The sequence below is a fragment of the Heterodontus francisci genome, chromosome 24 (genome assembly GCF_036365525.1).
Source record: "Heterodontus francisci isolate sHetFra1 chromosome 24, sHetFra1.hap1, whole genome shotgun sequence".
In the NCBI taxonomy this organism is placed as follows: Eukaryota; Metazoa; Chordata; class Chondrichthyes; order Heterodontiformes; family Heterodontidae; genus Heterodontus; species Heterodontus francisci.
The window spans coordinates 49,304,197-49,326,561 of NC_090394.1; the positions used below are offsets into that span (position 1 = coordinate 49,304,197).

Sequence of the window (22,365 nt, forward strand, 5' to 3'; positions counted from 1 at the left end):
AATTCAGTTACTCATGTTGGGAAGTGTGCATAGATGGATTTACTCTCCCCATGTTCAAATTGCCTACTGGTAGGCTGTGTAGGATCTCACATGAAGAATACTGACTTGCATAAGATACTGGCGAATGGTCAGTGGCTGTGGGATTATACCCCAGCACACGAGGACAAAATTGGCAACTAAATAATTCACTTCGTAATTCATTCCACCAGTTAAACAAACTAAATGTAATCAGGAAATTATGCACAAGAAAAGTCTCCAGATAAACTCAAAGGAGAGTTGAAAAGAAATACTTTAGAGCTGTAAAGTAACAGTACTCTTTAGCTATTGAGCTCTCACCCCGAGAGCTGTGTTTAACTTTTTTTCAAACTGAGCAGCCTGTTCTTGGCTAGGCCTCTTGATGGCGCACAGTGTAGTGCTGGTTTGGGGATGCAGGGAAAAAGGAGGTAAAATGAGGGGGGCCATTTCTCCCTTTCTGGAATTGAACTGTACTGTTAGACTGAGTCTCCAGCTATGAATATTGTGCATGAATCACCTGTGCTTTCATCAAGACTGGATTGGATTAAATTGACAATGATCAACCATTGGGCAACCTTACTGTTGAGATGCCAGTATCCTCCTTGGATTTAAAACTGAAATGCAGATTTATATTGCTTTGGTAAGTAATATCAAAGCAATGTTATTTCTTCAACATTTTTGTTTAATGAGGCATGATGGCAATATTTTTTGCAAAATATAGGTCCTGATAAATCCTTTTGAATTACATTTCAGCATAGATTTATGATTCTTGAATCTGATACTGTATGAATACAACTGTCATTTCTTCATTGCCTGCTGTTGTAAATATGTTCATTCAGATGTTTTATGGGACTATAGGAAGGATCAAGGCCATCATTTTTGACGCTTGCTACTGATTCCATCGCCATCCTCGACACTGGTTCAGCTGAACCAGACTGCTTGCAGCCTTAAGACCCTGTTCAACCCTGTGTTGATTTTCAGATCCCATATGCTCTCCATCACTAAGGCTGCCTACTTCCACCTCCTCACGTTGCCTGCCTCTGCTGCTACTGCACACCCCTGTACCACATAAAACATTATGCATGCCTTTGCCACTTCCAGAGTTTATCTGCAACCTTTTCTAATCAGGGATGTTCAGGGAATCAAGGGGTATGGCGAGTGGGCGGGAAAGTGGAATTGAATCCTAAGATCAGCCATGATCGTTTTGAATGGCGAAGCAGACTGGATGAACCATATGGTCTACTCCTGCTCCTACTTCTTGTGTTCTTGTCCTATATTTCCCCAACCCCACCCCCTCAATTTTCCATTCCTCTTACGCTGGATTCTTGCTCATTCTCTCTCTCTCTTCACCCCATCATTGAAAGGAGAATTTTCAACTGCCTGAATCTTACTGGAATTCTCACCCTTAAAACTTCCACATCCACCTCACTCTCCTTTACAGACCTCCACAAACTCACCTTTTCATCTAAGCTTTTGGTCATCCTTCCTAAGTAAATTTTCCTGCCCAGAATCTACTTTCCACACACCAGCTGTGAAGTGACTCAAGCCATTTTTTTATGTTAAAGACACGATGTCAATGGTAGTTGTTTTAGTTACAGCACTTATGGCCTGTTATATGGAACTAAGTTACCAAATGTAGTATTCTTGTTCATATAGTACTTTGCCACATCAAAACAAGCTGCCAAACAACGATATACACTGAGCAGCTCCACAAAATATTCATAATTGAATGCCACAACCTGATCTGTTAATCCTTTGACTAATCTGCAAAATGGGGGCCTCCATTCAAGACAATGGCAGTAATCAATCTATACATATCAGGGCCTTATTCTTGGGTCCATCTGGAATGTGCATTTTCTGTAGCTTGTGCAAACAGCTAGTAGTTTTTAATTTTAACCATGTATGATGTGACCAGCAGGAAAGAGTCCAACAAATAATCCATAATAGATAAAAATGCTTCTTGTTTATCACATCAGGCATGCTCAGTGGCAGGGAAAATTTGTCATCCCAAGCAAATCTTGCTTATTTCCTAGCTGCAGAAATCTGGGAACAGGTTGCCCACAGAATTCTTTGTCTGTGGAGACTTGGAATTAAACAGGTTGCATTCATATGATAGTTTAACGTAATAAAATGCCATGCAATTAAGGAAATTGCGAGAGGTGACCAAAGGTGGGTTTAAAACATAGGTTTTTAGAGGCTTTTAAAAGCCAGGGGAGAAAGAGAGTTAGGAACAATTTTAGGAAACAAGCTCCAGAGAGTAGAGCTGAGACAGCATGAATTCTCTGTCAACACTGGAGCAAAGGCAATGCCCAATGTCAATGGGTTGGGACATAGAGCTGCTAGCAGAGGAGAAAGGAAGAAAAGGACTACTAATTACTTAACTAAAAATATTTTCATGCCAGTCACAGCTGGAATAAGATTCATACGAGCCTTCATGACCTAATAGGGAATACTTAAAACTCATTCATCACTTACAATAAACTTCACAGCAACAAAAATAAAACATTAAAACACTTATCTGAAATTTATCTTGCACCTGCTGTATGATCCAAAGCAGAATGGTAGTATATCTGGTTTGTTCAGCTTGAAAGGTGCTTTATTTCTTCAGTCATGACTTCCTTATGTGTAGTAAACTGGTCATTGTTCTCCATTGTACATCATCTGTCCACTCATATTCGTAGGAAATTCAAATAATCAAAAATAATTTCCTTAAATCTTCGGATGACCATTATTGTAGCGTACAAACCTGCGATACAAGGGCATATGAACAGGAAGTAAGTCTCATGATGTCACCAGTTTCAAGCTATTTTCTTCAGAGTGGTCAAGCTTGTTTTCTAACATTTGATTGCTGTACTGGGAATCTTAATTAGGATCGATGCTATAATCAACTGGTTTAATCTATGAACATGCACACACATAGCCAGATTCATAATGACAAAGCTGAATTGGGCTTAAACTTGACCTTTCAGGAAAAAATGTTCAGAATGTTGGAAAAAATTTATTTTGAGTTCAGAGCCCTTGCATGTAATCCTTTGCACATTCTTCAATTTTATTGGAGGAAACACAAAGAGAATATTTCACATCTATTGTATTTATTTGTTGTGCTACTATTAGTGGAAGCCTTCCTGCCAAAACACTCAGGAAGTGTAACCACACTTAGTAGCTTGCTAATGAAAGGTTCACAGACTTAGCTGTTGATGATTGACAAGAATCTGTTGGATTACATTATGCTTCTTGTCAGACTGTATCCACGTCTAAAACACCTTCAAACATATGCCCAGTCTTTACTAAAAATGGTACTGGTTTCAAGGCTAATTGCAATAACATTCCTGAAAAGATTTCCAGCAGTTAGCATGGGCAGAGGTTCTAGTCCCCATGAAAAATGATTTTTTTCTCTATGGCAATCATTATTAGATCTCAGTATTCTGATTAGCATTCCACAAATGTTCAGTGCGAAGCGACATAGCAGAAAATATATTTACATGTCAATTACTGGCTACACTTGAAAATTGATTGACTATTCTGAAAGCTTATTTAAGAGAGAAGTTTATGTTGCCAGCATATCGACAAAGATAGTTTGTGAGGTAACCATTGAATATTTTACACAGTAGGGCAAACATGATCATGTGCTGCTTGGAGCACAGCGCTTTACTGATGGCAGGCTCCCCTCAAACTCCCAATCACATATATATAAAAGCAAAATACTGCAAATGCTGGAAATCTGAAATAAAAACAGAAAGTGCTGGAAATACTCAGCAGGAAATACTCATCTGATGAAAGATCACAGACCTGAAACATTAACTCTACTTCTCTACAGACGCTGCCTGACCTGCTGAGTATTTCCAGCACTTTCTGCTTTTACCCCAAACACACTGCATTACTATCAACAACAACTTGCAGTAATGTAGAACCATAGAATAATGCAGTATAGAAGGAGGCCATTAGGCCCATTTGTGCCTGTGCCAGTTCTTTGGAAGAGCTATCCAATTAGTCCCATTCCCCTGCCCTTTCCCCATTGCTCTGCAAGTATTTTCCCTTCAAGAATTTATCCAATTTCCTTTTGAAAGTTACGATAAAATTTTCTTCCACCACCCTTTCAGCACATTTCAGATCATAACACATTGTGTAAAAAAAAAATTATCCTTGTTTCGCCTCTGCCTCTTTTGTCAGTTACCTTAAATCAGTGTCCTCTGGTTATTACCCCTTCTGCCAGTGGAAACAGTTTCTTTTTATTTATTCTATCAAAGCCCTTCATAACTCTGAACACCTTTATTAAATCTCCCCTGACCTACTCTGCTCTAAGGAGTACAATCTCAGATTCTGAAGTCTCTCCACATAACTGAAGTTCTGCATCCCTGGTACCGTTCTAACAAAATAAAAGCAAAATACTGCGGATGCTGGAAATCTGAAACAAAAACAAGAAATGCTGGATTCACTCAGCAGGTCTGGCAGCATCTGTGGAAAGAGAAGCAGAGTTAACGTTTCGGGTCAGTGACCCTTCTTCGGAACTGACAAATATTAGAAAAGTCACAGATTATAAACAAGTGAGGTGGGGGTTGGGCAAGAGATAACAAAGGAGAAGGTGCAGATTGGACCAGGCCACATAGCTGACCAAAAGGTCACGGAGCAAAGGCAAACAATATGTTAATGGTGTGTTGAAAGACCGTTCTAACAAATCTCTTTTGCACCCTCTCTAACACCTTGACATCTTTCCTAAAGTGCGGTGCCCAGAATTAGGCGCAATACCGCATCTGAACCTAACCAGTGATTTATAAAGGTTTAAACTAACTTCCTTGCCTTTGCACTCTATGCCTTTATTTATTAAACCCAGGATCCCATGTGCTTTCTAACAGTGTTCTCCACACATCTTGGCACCTTCAAAGATTTGTGTATGCACGCTCCCAGGCTTCTCTGTTCCGGATCTCCTTTAAATGGTACCATTTAATTTATATTACTGTTCCTTATTCTTCCTAACAATATGTATTATTTTAAACATCTCTGTGCTATATTGCACCTGCCATGTGTCTGCCCAGTCTGAAAAACAGCTGTTCACCAATACATTCTTTGCTTTCTATTCTGTTACGACCGAGGTGGGAGCAATGCAGCATCAGTTCAGACCCATCACTCCACAGTTCGCAGCATATTATTAAGGTTTTCCCACCCAACCGGGAAAGAGCCAAATTAAACACTGTAGTAACCCCCAGAATAAAACAGACCAAACCAGGTATCTTAAGACAACAACGAATTAACTATTTATTAAAAACGTAATCTTAACCTGTATTAAGATAAACCTATGTCTAAAGACCTTATAACTTCTTACGTTAATCTAACTCACCCATTCACACATATACACTCAAAAATCACGGTTAACCGGTTTCTTTTAAAAAATAATAAAAATTAGCTGATTCTTAAAAATAAATAAATAAGTCTTTGTGGGTTACGTTCCTGATGGGTGAGGTATCCTAGTGTGAAAATAATCAAATGCCTCTCGAGGTCTTCACACGGATTAGTAGATAGGCACTCAAAACACTTTGGCTGCAGCAGGCATCAAACAGTTCTTTCAACGAAGAGCAAAGTAATAGGTCAACTTGAATTTTAAAACCGACAGTCTCTCAGTTGAAACTTTACTTCAGCAACACAAACGGTCTCTTAAAAAAAAAAGTGCTTTTGTCTCCTTAGGCAATTAACTTGGCCTGTAGCTCCTTGTAGAATTTCTGCTGAGAAAGAGACAACTTTTCTCTTCAGTAGCATGCTGCACTGGTGAGTCTCTCAAAACTGGTTTGAGCTGTTTTTTGTTTGTTTTACACACCATCAAATTAAAACATTCTATCATGTGACCGCTCCTGCTAAGGCCTAGGCAGCTGGCACACTGTGCGTCAGCAATCCAGAGGCTTCTCTCTCTGTTTTAAAGGTGCACTGTTTTTAACAGAGTCTTAAAGGCACACTGTTTCAACCTGGGAGAAAATAAATACAATTCCATGACAATCCCTTAGCCAATCTTGTATCCCTGCTGCCACTGCTTCTTTAATCTCATGGGCTTCAATTTTGTTAATAAATCTATTATGTGGTATTTGATCAAAAGCCTGGGAGAGGAGTAGACCTGCGGGAGTGGGGAGCAGTTAAATAAAGGCCAAGGATCGCAGCCTACAACACTTATCTTCTGGGAGAGCAGCGGACAGGAGCGGACCTGCAGGAGGAACACGGAGCAAGGAGCAATTAAATGAAGCCCGAGGATCGCCGCCTACAACACTTACCTTCCAAGAGAGCAGTGGACAGGAGTCCAGATATGCCTGAGTTTGGAAAAAAAAGTGAATAGCGACATCACAGGAAGGCTGTAAGGTGATTGGTTGGTGAGTAACTGCTGTTAGGGAGTATCAGTAAATAGCTAGGTTGGTACACTACTGTTCAGGTGCGTGTATAAATAGCTACAAATTAGAAAAAAAATTAAAATTTATATAACTACCTTATAATTAATTAAGGCACACAAACAGAAGGGAAAAGCTGGTGAGTCTACTGTTCTGTTTTATTTTGAAGCAGCAAGGTTTATTACTGATGTTATTACTACTATTGGTAACATTTTAGTATTGGTGGTGTATATTAATAGTGGTAAGGTGGATTAGTTTTGCATCACTGGGAAGCAGGTAGGTGATTGGCTGGGTGAGACTTCAGAGCTACAAACAGCATGAGAAAGAAGAGGGAGCAGCGAGACACAGGGAGCTAGTCGGTGAGTTTTCTGGTGGGTACTTTCTTTATTTTCTTTTTTCTGCTGTTTTTTAATTTTTTCTCTAACATTTAAGTCTGTCTACTAAGTAGAAGCTAAAATACCAGTCTTCTTCTTAAAATAAATAAAAGATAAAATAAAATAATTAAAATAAATACCTTAAGCATATATCTGTGTAATTAAGAAAAGTGTAACTTTAGTTGTAGGTGGTAATAGCATTTAATAAGCACAGTAAATTCTACTATACATAGGAATTATTCTAAGTTAATTACAAAATAATTAAATTAAATTGACTAATAGCATAAGTAACAATAGCAGGACAGGTATTATGTTGCAGCTTTGGTATGTGGGAGCTCCTGGATGCCAAGGTGATCCTGAACAAACACGTCTGTGGAAAGTTTAAGCAGCTAGAGGAATTCTGGATCAGGATTATTGATCTGGAAGCCGAACTGCAAACACTGCACAACATAAGGTAGGGGGAGAAATACCTGGACATTTTGTACCGGAAGACGGTCACACATCTTAGAACAGGGTCATCTGTTTTGGTCAGCAGTGAGGGACAGGAGGATGTGACCGTGAGTGAGGCAGGTAAAGGGACTGAGCAGACAGTAGTGGAGGAGCCTCAGACTTTGCCATTGTCAAAACAGGTTTGAGGTGCTCTCAACCTGTGTGGACGAAAGCGAGGTTTGCAAAGTGGATGAGCAGACTGGCCATGGCGCTCTGTTACAGAAAGCCATTCAAGTAGGTGGAGCAAAAAGGAAGGTAGTGGTAGTAGGGGATAGTATTGTTACGACCCCAGGTGAGAAAGGTGCCTTGGGGTCTTTTACTGTCTTCACCTGGTCTTATTGTAACTGGGTTTAATTTTAAACACACTGTGTTTTAAGCTCCCCCTTGGTGAATCCTTGTTCACCACTTTCCAATTATAAGGCAAGGCTTTCTTAGGTTTAAAGAAGAAAAGTGAAATTTATTAAACCTTAAACTTAAACTCTAATGAGGTTAACACCTACGGTACACGCCGCGCCCCACACTAGCATGCATACGCGATATGCACATGCAATGGAGACAGAAAAGAGCAGAAAGTAAAAAAGTTTGAGGCAATCTCTGAAGAGGGGTTTTTACTGTGCTTCGAGCTTGCTGTAGTCCTTGATTGTAGGTAGTCTTGCTTTTCTTTGGGGCCCAGTATTCTTCTCAAACCTTGTTCACTGCAGGAGACTTTTCTCTCTTGGGGTTCATGTGTCTTCAATGGGTCTTCAGTTCCATGAGAAAGAGGTGGAGCAGACAGGAAAGAGATCTCTTCAGTCCAGGACCAAAACAGCTTTCTTTGTCTCAAACACTCTGTGGCAAGTTCAAATTCAAACAGCCAGTTAATCGTGTGACTAAACTGGCCTGATCAGGTCTTCCATGCATTGGAGAAGCAGGGACTGGGTCCTTTGTTTCAACACTGTCTGCCAGAATGCATAAAAGGTCTTTCTGGTGAGGGGTCTGGCAATTCCTTGTGATAAGCCCTCTTTTCTTCCAATTTTAAGTTTTAATATTCATGTGGCAAAATAATATGTGCCTCATTCTTGGCAGGTGGGGGGCCCTGCATAACAGTATAATGAGGGGGATTTACACTGTTCTGTGCAGCCAAGAGTGTGAGTCCAGAAGGCTGTGTTGCCTGCCCAGTGCCAGCATTCAGGACATATGCTCGGGGCTGGACTGGAGTGGGAGGGGGAGGATCCAGTTGTTGTGGTCCATATAGGTACCAACGACATAGGCAGGAGTAGGAAAGAGGTTCTGCTTGGGCAATATGAGAAGCTAGACACCAAATTGAAGAGCAGAACCTCAAGGGTAAAAATCTCTGTTTTGTTACCTGAGCCATGTGCCAATTGGTAGAGGGCACATAAGATTAGTGAAATGAACATGTGGCTCAAAGATTGGTGTGGGAGAAGCGGGTTTCAGTTCGTGGGACACTGGCACCAGTACTGGGGAAAGTGGGAGCTGTACCGTTGGGACAGTGTACACCTGAACTGTTCTGACACCAGTGTTCTAGTAAACCGTATAACTAGGGAAGTAGAGAGGGCTTTAAACTAACGGGGGGGAGGGGGATGGGTGGGGGGTGGTGAGGGATCAAGCTTAGGTAGATGTAACAAATCAAGCAGTAGAATCAAGGCAGGAGAGCAGAATAGTAATATGGGAAATAAAGGTCAGAGAATGGCAGGAAGAGACAGAGAGAAAAAAACCTAAGAACACATAAACAGTCAAGACTAGATGTTACAAAGATAATAAACAGGCAAAACTAAAGGCTCTGTATCTGAATGCACGTAGCATTCATAACAAAATAGCCGAACTGATAGCGCAAATTGAAGTAATTGAATATGATCTGATAGCCATTACGGAGACGTGGCTGAAGGATGACAAGGATTGGGTCCTGAATATCGAGGGGTAGATGACATTCAAGAAGATTAGGAAGCTTTGTAAAGGTGGATGGGTAGCACTGTTAATCAAGGATGGTATTTGTGTAATAGTTAGAGATGACCTTGGATCAGGAGGTCAGTATATAGAATCGGTTTGGGTGGAGATGAGGAATGGTTAGGGAAAGAAGTTACTAGTGGGAGTGGTCTACAGGCCCCCTAACAGTAACCACAATGTAGGACAAAGTATACAAGAAGAAATGTTGGCTTGTGATAAAGGGACGGCAGTAATCATGGATGATTTTAATCTGCATATAAACTGGAAAAATCAGATTGGCAATAGTAGCCTGGATGAGGAGTTCATAGAATGCTTTTGAGATAGTTTCTTAGAGCAACATGTTCTGGAACCAACCAGAGAGCAGGTTACATTACACTTGGTAATATGCAATGCGACAGGATTAATAAATGACCTGAGAATAAAGGCACCTCTAGGTCGCAGCGACCACAGTATGATTGAATTTTACATCCAGTTTGAAAGAGAGAAGAGTGGGTCTAAGACTAGTATTTTAAACTAAATAAGGGCAACTGTGTGGGCGTGAAAGCTGAACTAGCTGAAGTGAACTGGGTTATTAAGCTAGGAGATAGAGCAATAGAGAAGCAGTGGCAGACATTTAAGGGGATATTTTGGAATAGTCAGGATAAGTATATTGCTAGAAAGAAAAATTCTAAGGGGAGGACCCACCATCCGTGGTTAACTAAAGAAGTTAAGAAAAGCATCAAACTTAAGGAAACAGCATATAATTGAGCAAAGGTGAGTGGCAGGTCAGATAATTGGTCAGAATATCAAAAACAGCAGAGAATGACTAAAAGATTAATCAGGAGAAAGAAATTAGAGTATGAGAGGAAGCTAGCTAGAAATGGATAGCAAGAGTTTCTACAGGTATTTAAAGAAAAGAGTAAGTAAAGTGAGGGTTGGTCCTCTGGAGAGTGAGAATGGGGAGTTAATAGTAGATAATGAGGAAATGACGGATGCAATAAACAAATATTTTGCTTCTGTCTTCAATATAGAGGATACAAAAAACATTCCAGTAATAGCTGTAAAACAGGAGATGGAAAGAAGAGAGGAACTTGGTGAAATTACAACCGCCAAGGAAGCGGTTCTGACCAAACTAATGGAGCTGCGGGCTGACAAGTCCCCGAGTCCTGATGGATTTCATCCTAGGGTCTTATAAGAGGTGGCTAATGAGGAAGTAGATGCATTGGTGTTAATTTTTCAAAATTCGCTAGATTCTGGTAAGGTTCCATCAGACTGGAAAGTAGCAAATATAACCCCTCTATTCAAGAAGTGTGGGAGAGGCAGAAAACAGGTAACTATAGGCTAGTTAGCTTGACGTCTGTCATGGGAAAGGTGTTAGAATCGATCATTAAGGAGTCTATAGCTGGGCTGTTAGAAAAACTCAAGGTAATTGGGAATAGTCAGCATGGTTTTGTGAAAGGGAAATCATGTTTAACCAACTTATTGGAGTTCTTTGAAGGAGTAACATGCGCTGTGGATAAAGGGGAACCCGTTGACGTACTGTACTTGGATTTCCAGAAGGCATTTGCCACAAAGAAGTTTATTGCGCAAAGTAGGAGCTCATGGTGTAGGGGGTAACATATTAGCATGGATAGAAGATTGGCTGGATGGCAGAAAATAGACAGTATGCAAAAATGGGTCCTTTTCTGATCGGCAGGATATGACGAGCAGAGTCCTACAGGGGTCTGTGCTGGGGCCTCAATTTTTTACAATTTATATCAATGACTTAGATGAGGGGAGTGATGGCATGGTAGCTAAATTTGCAGATGACACAAAGATAGATAGGAAAGATAGATAGGAAGAGGACATAAGGAGGTTGCAGACTTTTATATATAGGTTGAGATAGTGGGCAAAATCTGGCAGATGGAGTATAATGTGGGAAAATGTGAAGTTGTTCACTTTGGCAGGAAGAATAAAAAAGCAGCGTATTACTTAAATGGAGAACGACTGCAGAACTCCAAGGTGCAGAGGGATCTAGGTGTCCTGATGCATGAATCACAAAAAGTTAGTATGCAGGTACAGCAAGTAATAAAGAAGACTAATGGAATGCTATCCTTTATTACGAGAGGAATTGAAAATAAAAGTGAGGATTTATGCTTCAGTTATACGGGGCATTAGTGAGACCACATCTCAAATACTGTGTGGAGTTTTGGTCACCTTATTGAAGGAAGGATATAAATGCGTTGGAGGTGGTTCAGAGGAGGTTTACTAGATTGTTACCTGGAATGAGTGGGTTGTCTTATGAGGAAAGGTTGGACAGACTGGGCTTGCTTTCACTGGAGTTTAGAAGAGTGAGGGGAGACTTGATTGAAGTATATATGATCCTGAATGGTCTTGACAAGGTGGATGTAGAAAGGATGGTTCCTCTTGTGGGTGAGCTCAGAACTCGGGGGCACTGTTTTAAAAATAAGGGTCACCCTTTTAGGACAGAAATGAGAAGAATTTTTTTCTCTCATAGGGGAGTGCAACTTTGGAACTCTCTGCATCAGAAGGTGGTGGAGGTGGGGACACTGAATATTTTTAAGTTGGAGGTAGATAGATTCTTGTTAGGCAAGGGAATCAAAGATTATGGGGAGTAGATGGGAGTGTGGAATTCGAGACATAAACGGATCAGCCATGATCTTATTGAATGACAGAGCAGGCTCGAGGGGCCAAATGGCCTATTTCTCCTAATTCATATGCTCGTATAAAAGTCCATGTACACAACATCAACCAAACTACTTTCATCAAAATATAGAATGGTGTCTGTCCTTGTATAAGGATTGTAATTGTGCAACTGAGCTGTGTTTGAGCATTTGTACCTAGTTTTTCCATCCCATTCTCCCAGTTTCTCTGTCTTTGACACATCTGTTCTGATGATGCAATCTTTCACAGCAGTGCTTTTGACATGTCTTCCTTTTTCCTCAAACAAGGATTCCCCCCCCCCCCCCACCACCATTGTGGTTAACAGGGCCCTCAACCGTGTCTGACCTATTTCCCACACGTCTGCCCTCACCCCTTCCCCTCCCTCCCAGAATTGCGACAGGGTTCCCCTTGTCCTCACTTTTCACCCCACCAGCCTCCACATCCAGAAGATCATCCTCCGACATTTCCGCTACCCCCAGCATGATGCCACATCTTCCCATCCCCTTCCCTGTCAGCATTCCAAAGGGACCATTCCCTCCGCAGCACCCTGGTCCACTCCTCCATCACCCACGACACCTCGCCCTCATCCTACGACACCTTCCCATGCAATCGCAGGAGGTGTAATCCCTGCCCTTTTACCTGCTCTCTTCTCACCATCCAAGGCCTCAAACACTCCTTCCAGGTGTAGCGGTGATTTGCTTGTACTTCCTTCAATTTAGTATACTGCATTCGCTGCTTACAATGCAGTCTCCTCTACACTGGGGAGACCAAACGCTGATTGGGTGACTGCTTTGCGGAACACCTCCGCTCAATCTGAAAGCATAACCCCTAGCTTCCGGTTCTTGCCATTTCAACACACTCCCCTGCTCTCATGCCAACATTTCTGTCCTTGGCCTGCTGCAGTGAACATCAACGTAAGCTTGAGGAGCTGAACCTGATCTTGCGATTAGGTACTCTACAGCCTTGCGGACTGAACATTGAGTTCAATAATTTCAGAGCATGTCTGGCCTTTTTGAATATTTTTAAAGATTTTTTAATTTTTTAACCACATGCCTGTTTTTTGTGTTCGACAAAACTGCTCATAATTCCTCTACTTACACTCTCTGTGGACTAATGCTTTGTCTTTCACCACAAGCATTTGTCCCATGACAGCTTTGTTATTTAATCTCTCCTGCCCTATGTCCTAGCACACATCTTCCCTACCCCCACCCCCCCCACCTTTCACTTGCTTAAAACCTAATTTTTTTCTAACTTTTGCCAGTTCTGGTGCAAGCTCTGCTTTTTATTTATTTAGATACAGCACTGAAACAGGCCCTTCGGCTGAGTCTGTTCCAACGATCAACCACCCATTTTATACTATTCCTACATTAATTCCATATTTCCTACCACATTCCCACAATTCTCCTACCACCTACCTACACTAGGGGCATTTTAAAATGGCCAGTTTACCTATCAACCTGCAAGTCTTTGGCATGTGGGAGGAAACCAGAGCACCTGGGGAAAACCCACGCAGACACAGGGAGAACTTGCAAACTCCACACAGGCAGTACCCAGAATTGAACCCGGGTCGCTGGAGCTGTGAGGCTGCGGTGCTAACCACTGCGCCACTGTGCTGCCCCATATATTCTGCCTGACCTGCTGAGTATTTTCAGCACTTTCTGTTTTTATTTCAAATTTCCAGCATCAGCAGTATTTTGCTTTTAATCTACCTAGTTGTTGCTTGATTGTGGTTTCTGTGGTAAATTGTGTTTAAAGACAAACTCAATAAGCTGACTACTGGATATGTTACTGGATTTGCCATTTACAGGTGTGATGCCCTTTTTACTTAATTAAAAAGAAACTTGCAAGACCTGAATTTATTTTTTATGTTCTTAATTTAAAACAAAATCTGAATGAGGCATACCAATAATTATGTAACTGATCTTCACATATTTTCAAAATACCAGTGCTTGGACATGCCTGCAATTTAAAGGGTATACAATGTTATCTTGTAGTTGAAAACTGATTTGCTTTCAATATGTAAGCTGCAGTTTCTTGGCTCAAAATGTTGTTGCGTTGAAAACTAAAAATCAAAGTCAGTAATGATTAAATGTTCGAGGCATGTTGATAATTTGTTTTTTTTTAATGTTTTAGGTTACAACCATCCTGCACTGATCAAAGTGTTGCAGAATCCACAAAATGTGGTAAGTATGTGCTTTTATTCATTGCCGCTGTATATTTTCCTGCCCTCTTTAGGGTATAGTGCAGCAGTCCCTTCCTGAGATGCTGGGCAGTCAACTGCAGTGTCTCTGCCTGTGCAGTCAACAAGCTTATAAGCACCATATTTAGAACATCCATGGATAATTCACTCTCCATCTTTTGTCTGCCTTTCCTTGATCTCTCTCATGATAGTACACATGAAGTTAGGAATGTACTATTTGGAGAAATGGGGCCCACAGCCCTGTAGCCTACCATCCTATGATGCTACATCATCATACTGCATCACAGAGTATTTTTCTATTTTAAATTAGAACTGAATTTCATTGGTATTTTCTAGTCTTCTACTTCCATTTATCAGTTTTAACAAGAATACTTTACTGCTTTCTGTATGAATGCAGAGTAGGGAAATACATATTCTGTGCGTGTGTGAGATCTCTGCTCTAAAAGATTAAGGAATTAAAAAAAATAGAAAATTTCAGAATGATCCCCTTACTACCAAGTTGGATTTGCAATCTGGGTTTTAAAACTGCTTAAATAATGCAGGGCGGCATGGTGGCGCAGTGGCTAGTGGCGCAGTGGCTAGCACCGCAGCCTCACAGCTCCAGCGACCTGGGTTTGATTCTGGATACTGCCAGTGTGGAGTTAGCAAGTTCTCCCTGTGACTGCATGGGTTTCTGCTGGGTGCTCTGGTTTCCTCCCATAGTCAAAGACATTTAGGTTGATAGGTAAACTGGCCATTTTAAATTGCCCCTAGTGTAGGTAGGTGGTAGGAGAATTGTGGGGATGTGGTAGGAAATATGGAATTAATGTAGGAATAGTATAAAATGGGTGGTTGATGGTTGGCACAGACTCAGCCGAAGGGCCTGTTTCAGTGCTGTATCTCTAAATAAATAAATAAAAGTTGTGCAATGGTTATGGCACTGGACCAGTACCACAGAGATTATGTGTTCCACAGCAGGCTAAGACATGAATTTAATTCAAAGTAACTGGTAATTTGTGAACTTGCCCCAGTAAAAGTGAAAGCTGCCATATTGTTGTTAAAAAATCCAATTGGTTCACTAATGTTGCCCAGGGAAAACCTGCCACTCCTACACGATCTGACCTGCACGTGACTCCAGTCCAAACTGCATAGTTGACCCAATACCGGGATGATTTTTAACTCCACTTTGGTCAGAATGTGAAAATCTCCCAGGTTACTTATCCACTAGAAGGTCTGCAGGAATTCAGCGTTCCAAATTTTAACCTGTGCTACTGAGCAGGCAACAAGGAACTCTCCCAAAGCTGACAGGTTCCTTCTTTACATACAGAATTTTAACTGGCAGCTTGCCAGGTAAAGATAGTGGAAAAGGAGCCATGGCCAGAGAGGCAAAAAAAAGGTCCTCACAAGGAAAGCTTATGTCTCCTATATTGTTGGACCACAAGTAAATGTAGGTCAGCGAGCACAGGAGTGATAGGTGAACAGGACTTGATGCGAGTTAGGATAAGGACAGCAGAATTTTGGATGAGCTCAAGTTTATGGAGGGTTGCAGATAGGAAGCCGGCCTGGAGAGTATTGGAATGGTCACCAGAAGAAAAATGGGGGGGAAAATGAAGAAACCTTTTCTTACACAGAGGTTTCTGAGGACATGAATGGTGTAGCAGAAGCAGTGCTAGGAGCAGAATTCATATTAGCTTTTTAAAAGGGAAATGGATAAATACTTGAAAAAGAAAAATTTTAAAGGATATGCTGAAAGGGTAGGGTAATAGAACTAAATGGCAAACACTTTCAGAACTAGCACAAGCACATTGGAGCAATGACTTTCTTTGGTGCTGCATAATCCTACAATTCTAAATGGAATGCTGTGAGTGGACTGTTTGGCAAAGGTTGCCGTGCAATGTTATAGTGAAGGAAATAATTTAGATGTCTCAACCAGGAGAAACCATGATGGTTACATTTTATTTCAATTAGGGTCTATGGGTCAGAATATCATGGAGATTAAAAAGAGTACGAGATAAAGCAATTTAAACCAAGATACTTGGGTTTTAAAAGATTCTGTGCAGATAGCTCACAGAGATAGGTTCCACTGTTCTAGGGTTTTAACACAGTGAAAATACTGGGAGAATAAAAAGCATGGAGTGTAATACTTCAGAGCTTAGGGGGAACAATAGAGGAATGTTCAGAGAAACAATGACCATTGTAATACTGATAAAAGAGACCAGAAAGATTTTAACAGAGAAAGAAACTGGAGACTGGAGGTGAGGGAAGGATCACCTCTCAGACAGCAAGCTTTAAGAGTGCTCTATGAGCTTCTTAGATATGGAAGTATGATAACGACAGCGGAACCCAAAGAATAAAATGTGATAGAAAATTCCAGAAACTGTAAGAATTGCACCAAGGATCCTGAGAAAGAAACCATGCCACAGGTTTGAAATCTGGTTATGAAATGAAAATGGAGAACTATCGTGGAAGAGAAAAAACAACACTGGACAAAAATGATTAGAAAGAAACCAATTACTCACATGACCTTGCAAAATATTACAGGTAAATAAAAATCTTTCATGTAGTTGAAAATTATATAAATTACTTTAAGTAGAAGAAATAAAAAATAGTAGAAATAATATCTTGTGTCTCATTGATGCTTGACAAGTAGTAATTCTGTTTACTATTTTAAAATAGGCATAAAATTAATAAACAAAGCAACTCTGTTTAAAGCAGGTAACATTTTATTATTTAATTCTAAAACCACGTACATTTGTTCTATTTACAGATTTATCAAGGAACAGGCTACCAAGCTTTGGGGTGACGCATGACTAGAAGAATCCTCGGTAGCGTCAGTTTCTAGATGTGGGAAAACATCAATTACAGAGGAACCCACAACACTCCTCCACCCCATATGGTTCCAGAACCTCTGCAGACTGGCCGGCCTTCAGAGGACAGAAAGGAGCTGCAATAGTATCATCCTGCAGCTCCACGAAGGAGGGTTGCTGGTTTCTCACTATCACAGTGAGCAGGTTAACTAGAGAGCCAACCTATTTTGCCAACAGTGCCCCACCAAATAGCATAATGTTATGCAATATCATCCTGTCACTGTGCATCTGGGCTGGACAGTGACATGGACATTTTGGATAGCCTGATGAAAAGGACACGTACCCACTTCCAGTGTGATGGTGTGTGGAAGGTGTAGCACCTGGTCTTTTCTGATAGGCCCAGTGGCACAAACCAAAGACAACTCTGTGGATGATTCCACCACAGATGTGCAGTCCTCCTGTGGCTCAGCAAAATAGTGTAAAGTCTGTGTCTTCTGGATCTTGGCTCTGCTCTCTTTGCAGACATGTGATGATCTTCAGTGACACTCTGCTTCCCTGATACACTGAATGGTGCTTTAGAGCAACTCAGTAAAACTATATGTGGAAGAATTATCTGTGGAGAAACAAAATAAAGTTTTCACTGTCAGATCCTAGACTATGCAAGCGCTGCATGATTTACAATTGGACTGTTCCATCCAACAAATAGTTTACAGTAAGCATGGCAAACAACTGTGGACAAAAAACATGGTGGGTAATTTCTGGAATGCACGCTGGCATCATTGGGGTCAATTTTCACTTTGTTTGTCTGGCATTAACAAGGTGTAATGGCTTCAGAATAGTGTCGGTAGCCTTACCTGACAACACAGCTGCTTCCATTTCAAAAGGGGGTGACTACTGGGTGTTGAAAGTTTCAAGCAGTAGATTAAAAGATTAAAAAGCTTTAGCTTTCATTTTTCTACCCTTCAGGGCATATTATGTAGGTGCTTTGTTTGTCACTTGCAGAACATTTTATTAATTGTAAGTGATTGCATTTCAGTCACCTGTCCCATTTCTGCAGATCTTAATTCAGTTTTAATTCATAAGAATGGTCCTCGATAATGTCCAGAAAATACGCGTCATTTCTTTGTTTACTAATTGACAACTAAAACAGCAACAACTTGCATTTATATAGCACCTTTAACATGAAAATTGTCTCAAAGCACATCACAGGGGTGTATGGCTAAGAATGGAGTCAGAGAAGGAGATATTAGGAGGGACGACCAATTGCTTGGTCAAAGAATTAGGTTTTAAGGAGGGTAGGTAGTTGGAGGTGTGTAGAGGTTTGTGGGAGGTTCAGAGCATAGAGCTATGACACAGCCACCTATGGTGGGTTAAAGAGAGGTGGGGGGGATGCACAGAGTCAGACAAGTAGAGAGTTCAGTGGGAGGAGAGGCAAGGCAGTTGTACCACTGAAGGAGGTTACTGAGTAGGGAGGAGTTGAGATCATTGAGGACTTTGAACGTGTGGATGAGAATTTTATATTTTAAAGTTTTAAGGGGCCAAGAGCCAATGCAAATAGGTGAGGACAAAAGAGTTGGGCAGGCAGGATTGGTGGAGGATAAGAGACCTGCTAGGTGAACATTGGAGCCCGGAGCCTCAAGTTGATTGGCAGCAGAATGACTGAGTTCGGGGCAGTGACGAACAATGATATGGAACTGGAAATAGGCTTTCATTGTGATGGGAAGGATATGATGTAAAAAGCTCGGCTTAGGGTTGAACAGGATGCTGAAGTTGTCAATGGTTTAGTTCAGCCTTTGACTGTAGTCGGGAAAGGCGATGGAGTAGGTGACAAGAGTACAGAGTTTGTAGTGGAGGTCGAAGACATTGGCTTGAATTTTACAGTAGGAATAACGGTGAGGTTATCAGTGCCTACCATTATTGGGGAGTAAATCAGACAGCAACTTGCAACATCCGCACATGTGCAATAAAATGCAGAAATCAGGAGGTTGCTGTCCGGGTTGGCCTCCCTCTCCACAAACTTCATAACACCAGTCCTCGCTGAAATCAGCTACCTGCTGCAGCCACAACTGCAACCTCAGAGCAGGGCAAGGACTGCATTGCCAGTGGCTGTGAAGGTGACTGGATGATGAACTTTTATGCATCGGGCTCCTTCCAGGCTGGAGCCAGAGATATTCACGACATCTCCCAGTTTGCTGTCCACAGTTGCATAAGGGAGGTCACTGAAGAACTGTGTTCTCAAAAACAGTTACTTATTCTTTCATGCCAGAGACAAGCAAGTGGAATGAACACATGGCTTCGCTAGGATTGCAGGCTTCCCCATCGTGTCAGCTGCCACTGACTGCATACACACCCATTTGTGAGTGCCGCAGGTCAAAACTGCCCTATCCCGCAATGAAAAGAGATTCCACTCCCTCAGTGTCTAGCTGGTGTGTGATCACAGACAACGAATCGTGCAGATCAATGTCTGGTATCCTAGCAACAGTTATGATGCCTTCTTCTGTGGCAGCTTGCTGTGCCAGCTGCATTTGAATCACCACTGTAATGAGAAGCTTTTTATATTGTCTGATGCAAGGACTAACATGCACCTCTTACTTTGCCCACCCTCCTTACACCATAAAACTATTAACAGAACTTGCCTCTTGGTGTTACAGTTACAGAGAGAGACCGGCATGTAGTCACATGACCTGGTACCTAGCTCATTAGCATACTAAGATCTTAAAGGTACATTATTCTTAAAGGCAATCACACAACAACCACGGCAAACCAAAGGGTGACTACTGGGCAATGAGGACTGATGACATGGCTGATGCCTTCAGTTTGCAACCCATGTACACCTGTGCAGCACGCATAAAATGAAAGCCATGCTGCCACATGAAATGTGATAGAACAGACCATTGGCATGCTGAAACAACGCTTCTGCTGCCTGGACCACTCTGAAGGAGCCTTACAGTACTCGGCAGTCTGGGTGACAAGATTCATGGTGATCAGCTGCATGCTGCACAAACTCGCCATCATGAGCCCTTGCCACCACCTGTATGGCTAGAAGCTGAGGAGATGCAGGAGGAAGAGGAAGGGTGGAGGCAACCTACATAGCCTCTTTATGCCTGGGCTGTCCCTGAAGAACTCATACAAGTATGATCTCAGTAACCACAAGTCCAATTCTCCATTCACGAACAGTCCCACACCTTACCTCCCCTCTGTCACTGACCACCACAGAGTCCCCTTGGCTACAATGCTCAAATAAAAGCCATCACAAAATAAACATTCCAAACCAAATTTATGGAAGAAATCATGCCACATTACACAAATGTCAACTAGTCACCCTTGTGCCTTCCCTTAGTGCTGGTCTTCCGTGTGTCTTTGCTGCCCTAGTAGTGCTACGCCAGTGGCTGCAGCATAGCTGATGGAAGGCTGCTGACTTTCAATGGAGGGGTCTGCAAATGGCCTTGGAGTTCAACCTTCAGCAATTCTGGGCCTAGAAGGCCCGGTTGTGGACTGCACCATCTGGGCATGGTTGTCAGCAGCCTGGCCTAGGTGGCTGATAGGCAACAGCATGAGCACTAACTGAGTGGCAGGTGTGGTAGGATGAATGCTGTCTTCCTGAGAGAGGACAGCAGGTTCATGCTCTATGGAGGCACTACCACTCCCCCAGGGTGACGCCTCAGTAATCCTAGAAATCTGTTGAAGGACAGATTACTAGACAACTGCAACACCCTGAAAACCCCCTTGCACTGTATAATCCACAACCATGATGGCAGCAGTCTGAACTTACATGACAGAAAGCTGAGATTCCACTGAGGTATTCAACGTTGGCGGGCTGCTGTTTATGTTGCAATGGAAGTTGCAACATTGGCCATCAGATGCCACATCATGGTTGGGTTCACAAGGGTATGAATGGAGTTGACCATTACTTCCATGCTGGAAATTATGGGCTCCAAGCTCTCTGCAAAGCCCTGTGCCTAGTTGCTCCTGAACTCCTTACTCCTTTACATTGACCATAGGCTTTCTAGCAGCCTTCCCAATCCACCAAGTATTTTGTTGTGCATACCCATTAGCATTCTTACATAGGCTGCTCCATCAAAGTCCTCTTCTGATTCCTCTGCAGCTGAGCAAGTTTTGACCTCACCCACCAGCGAGCTGGCACTACCTTGTCCTGTAAGAGAAAGGGACATATGTCAGTGAGTGAGGTGTAATGTATCTGGGTGATGTGGCTGTCATGGATGTGGGTGTGGGACTTGCAGCAGTGCTAAGTGTATGAGGGTGATTTAAAGCTATGAATGTTAGGAATGAGTCCTAATTGATTGAGATTGTTGGTAAGTGAGTGATGGGTAAACAGTGTATGAAGATAGTGATGCAGTTGGTGGGATATGGCATATGAAGATCCATCCACGGACCTTGACCACTCCTGTGAGGTCATTGAACTTCTTGTGGCACTGCATTCGGGTCTACATGGTTGCACTGGTAACATTGACTGCCACAGCTATCTGATCCCACTGCCTTTGAGACTGTATCTGGAAGGCTCCTGGCCCTCTGCAGATAGATGACATCGTTCCTCTTCTATACTTCCTTGACCAAGGCCTCCAGTGTCGTATCAGAAAATTGTGAAACCTGCTCTCTCCGACGATGTGCCCTTCTTTTGTCTTTCCCAGGTCAATCTCAGTTTTGCAATGACTTCCAGCACCTGCTCCAGCCACAATGCACCTCCCCTTTAAGAGGTGCAGGCTGGTTTTAAGTAGCGAAGGCTAGCTTGAACACGTGCTAGCCTCTCACAATTTTGTGCTCTCTGCTCAGGTGTGCAGCCAATCAGCAGCTTGCGTATCGCTGGCTGCATGCTCCAATCATTTAATTTAGCAGGCAGCACAAAGTTTGCATACTCCTGCATCGGAGCAACAGGCACGGGTTATTAGCACATCACAAACCCCACATCCATTTTCGGCTCTTATCAAGTTTCATGATCTGAGGTTTTTTTAAATTTACCTTTCACATCTGTGCAGTCAGCGTGACACATTAATGAGGAAATAGTTTCTGTAGGGGCTGGCAGAACAGCGTAGCCTCTAACTTACTGTGACTGATGCCATAGGAGATCTGCTAGTATAGCAATATAAAAACCTTGTGACTAGTGCATCCCTCATCCTCTAAATGTCACACTTCATATAAAATAGCAACAAATCACACTGAGAATTGTTTTCAAAGGAGGGTGCAAAGAGAGAAAGAAAATCAATAATTTTTGTTATTCTTCATCCCTTCCAATAACCTAGCCTGTCAATCTAAAGAAACTTCCAAAACAACCTCAGTTCATGTGTAATTGATATCAGGATGCTCCTATTTAAATTATTTAGTCACAATACCCAAAGTATGGCCTTAAGGGACAGCCAACTTTGCAGCTAAATTCATAACCATTCTCCAATATGATCAATGCCACAGGAGATTAGCTAGTTTTATCAAATTGAAATGAATGTCAATATAAAATTGAAATGTATGGTAATTTGATCGTTGAATCAGAGAATCATACAGCACAGAAGGAGACCATTCAACCCATTGTGCCTCTG

The 22,365-nt window shown here is 41.9% G+C and overlaps 1 protein-coding gene across 2 annotated transcripts in view; it reads left to right on the top strand.

The window, feature by feature from the left end:
• Window positions 1-22,365, top strand: part of abat (4-aminobutyrate aminotransferase) — a 276,368-nt gene that overhangs the window by 201,814 nt on the left and 52,189 nt on the right. For both annotated transcript variants that reach the window (XM_068056126.1, XM_068056125.1), the window contains exon 6: window positions 13,964-14,013. In XM_068056126.1, the coding sequence (XP_067912227.1) occupies window positions 13,964-14,013 (50 nt within the window). The remainder of the gene's footprint in view (window positions 1-13,963; window positions 14,014-22,365) is intronic.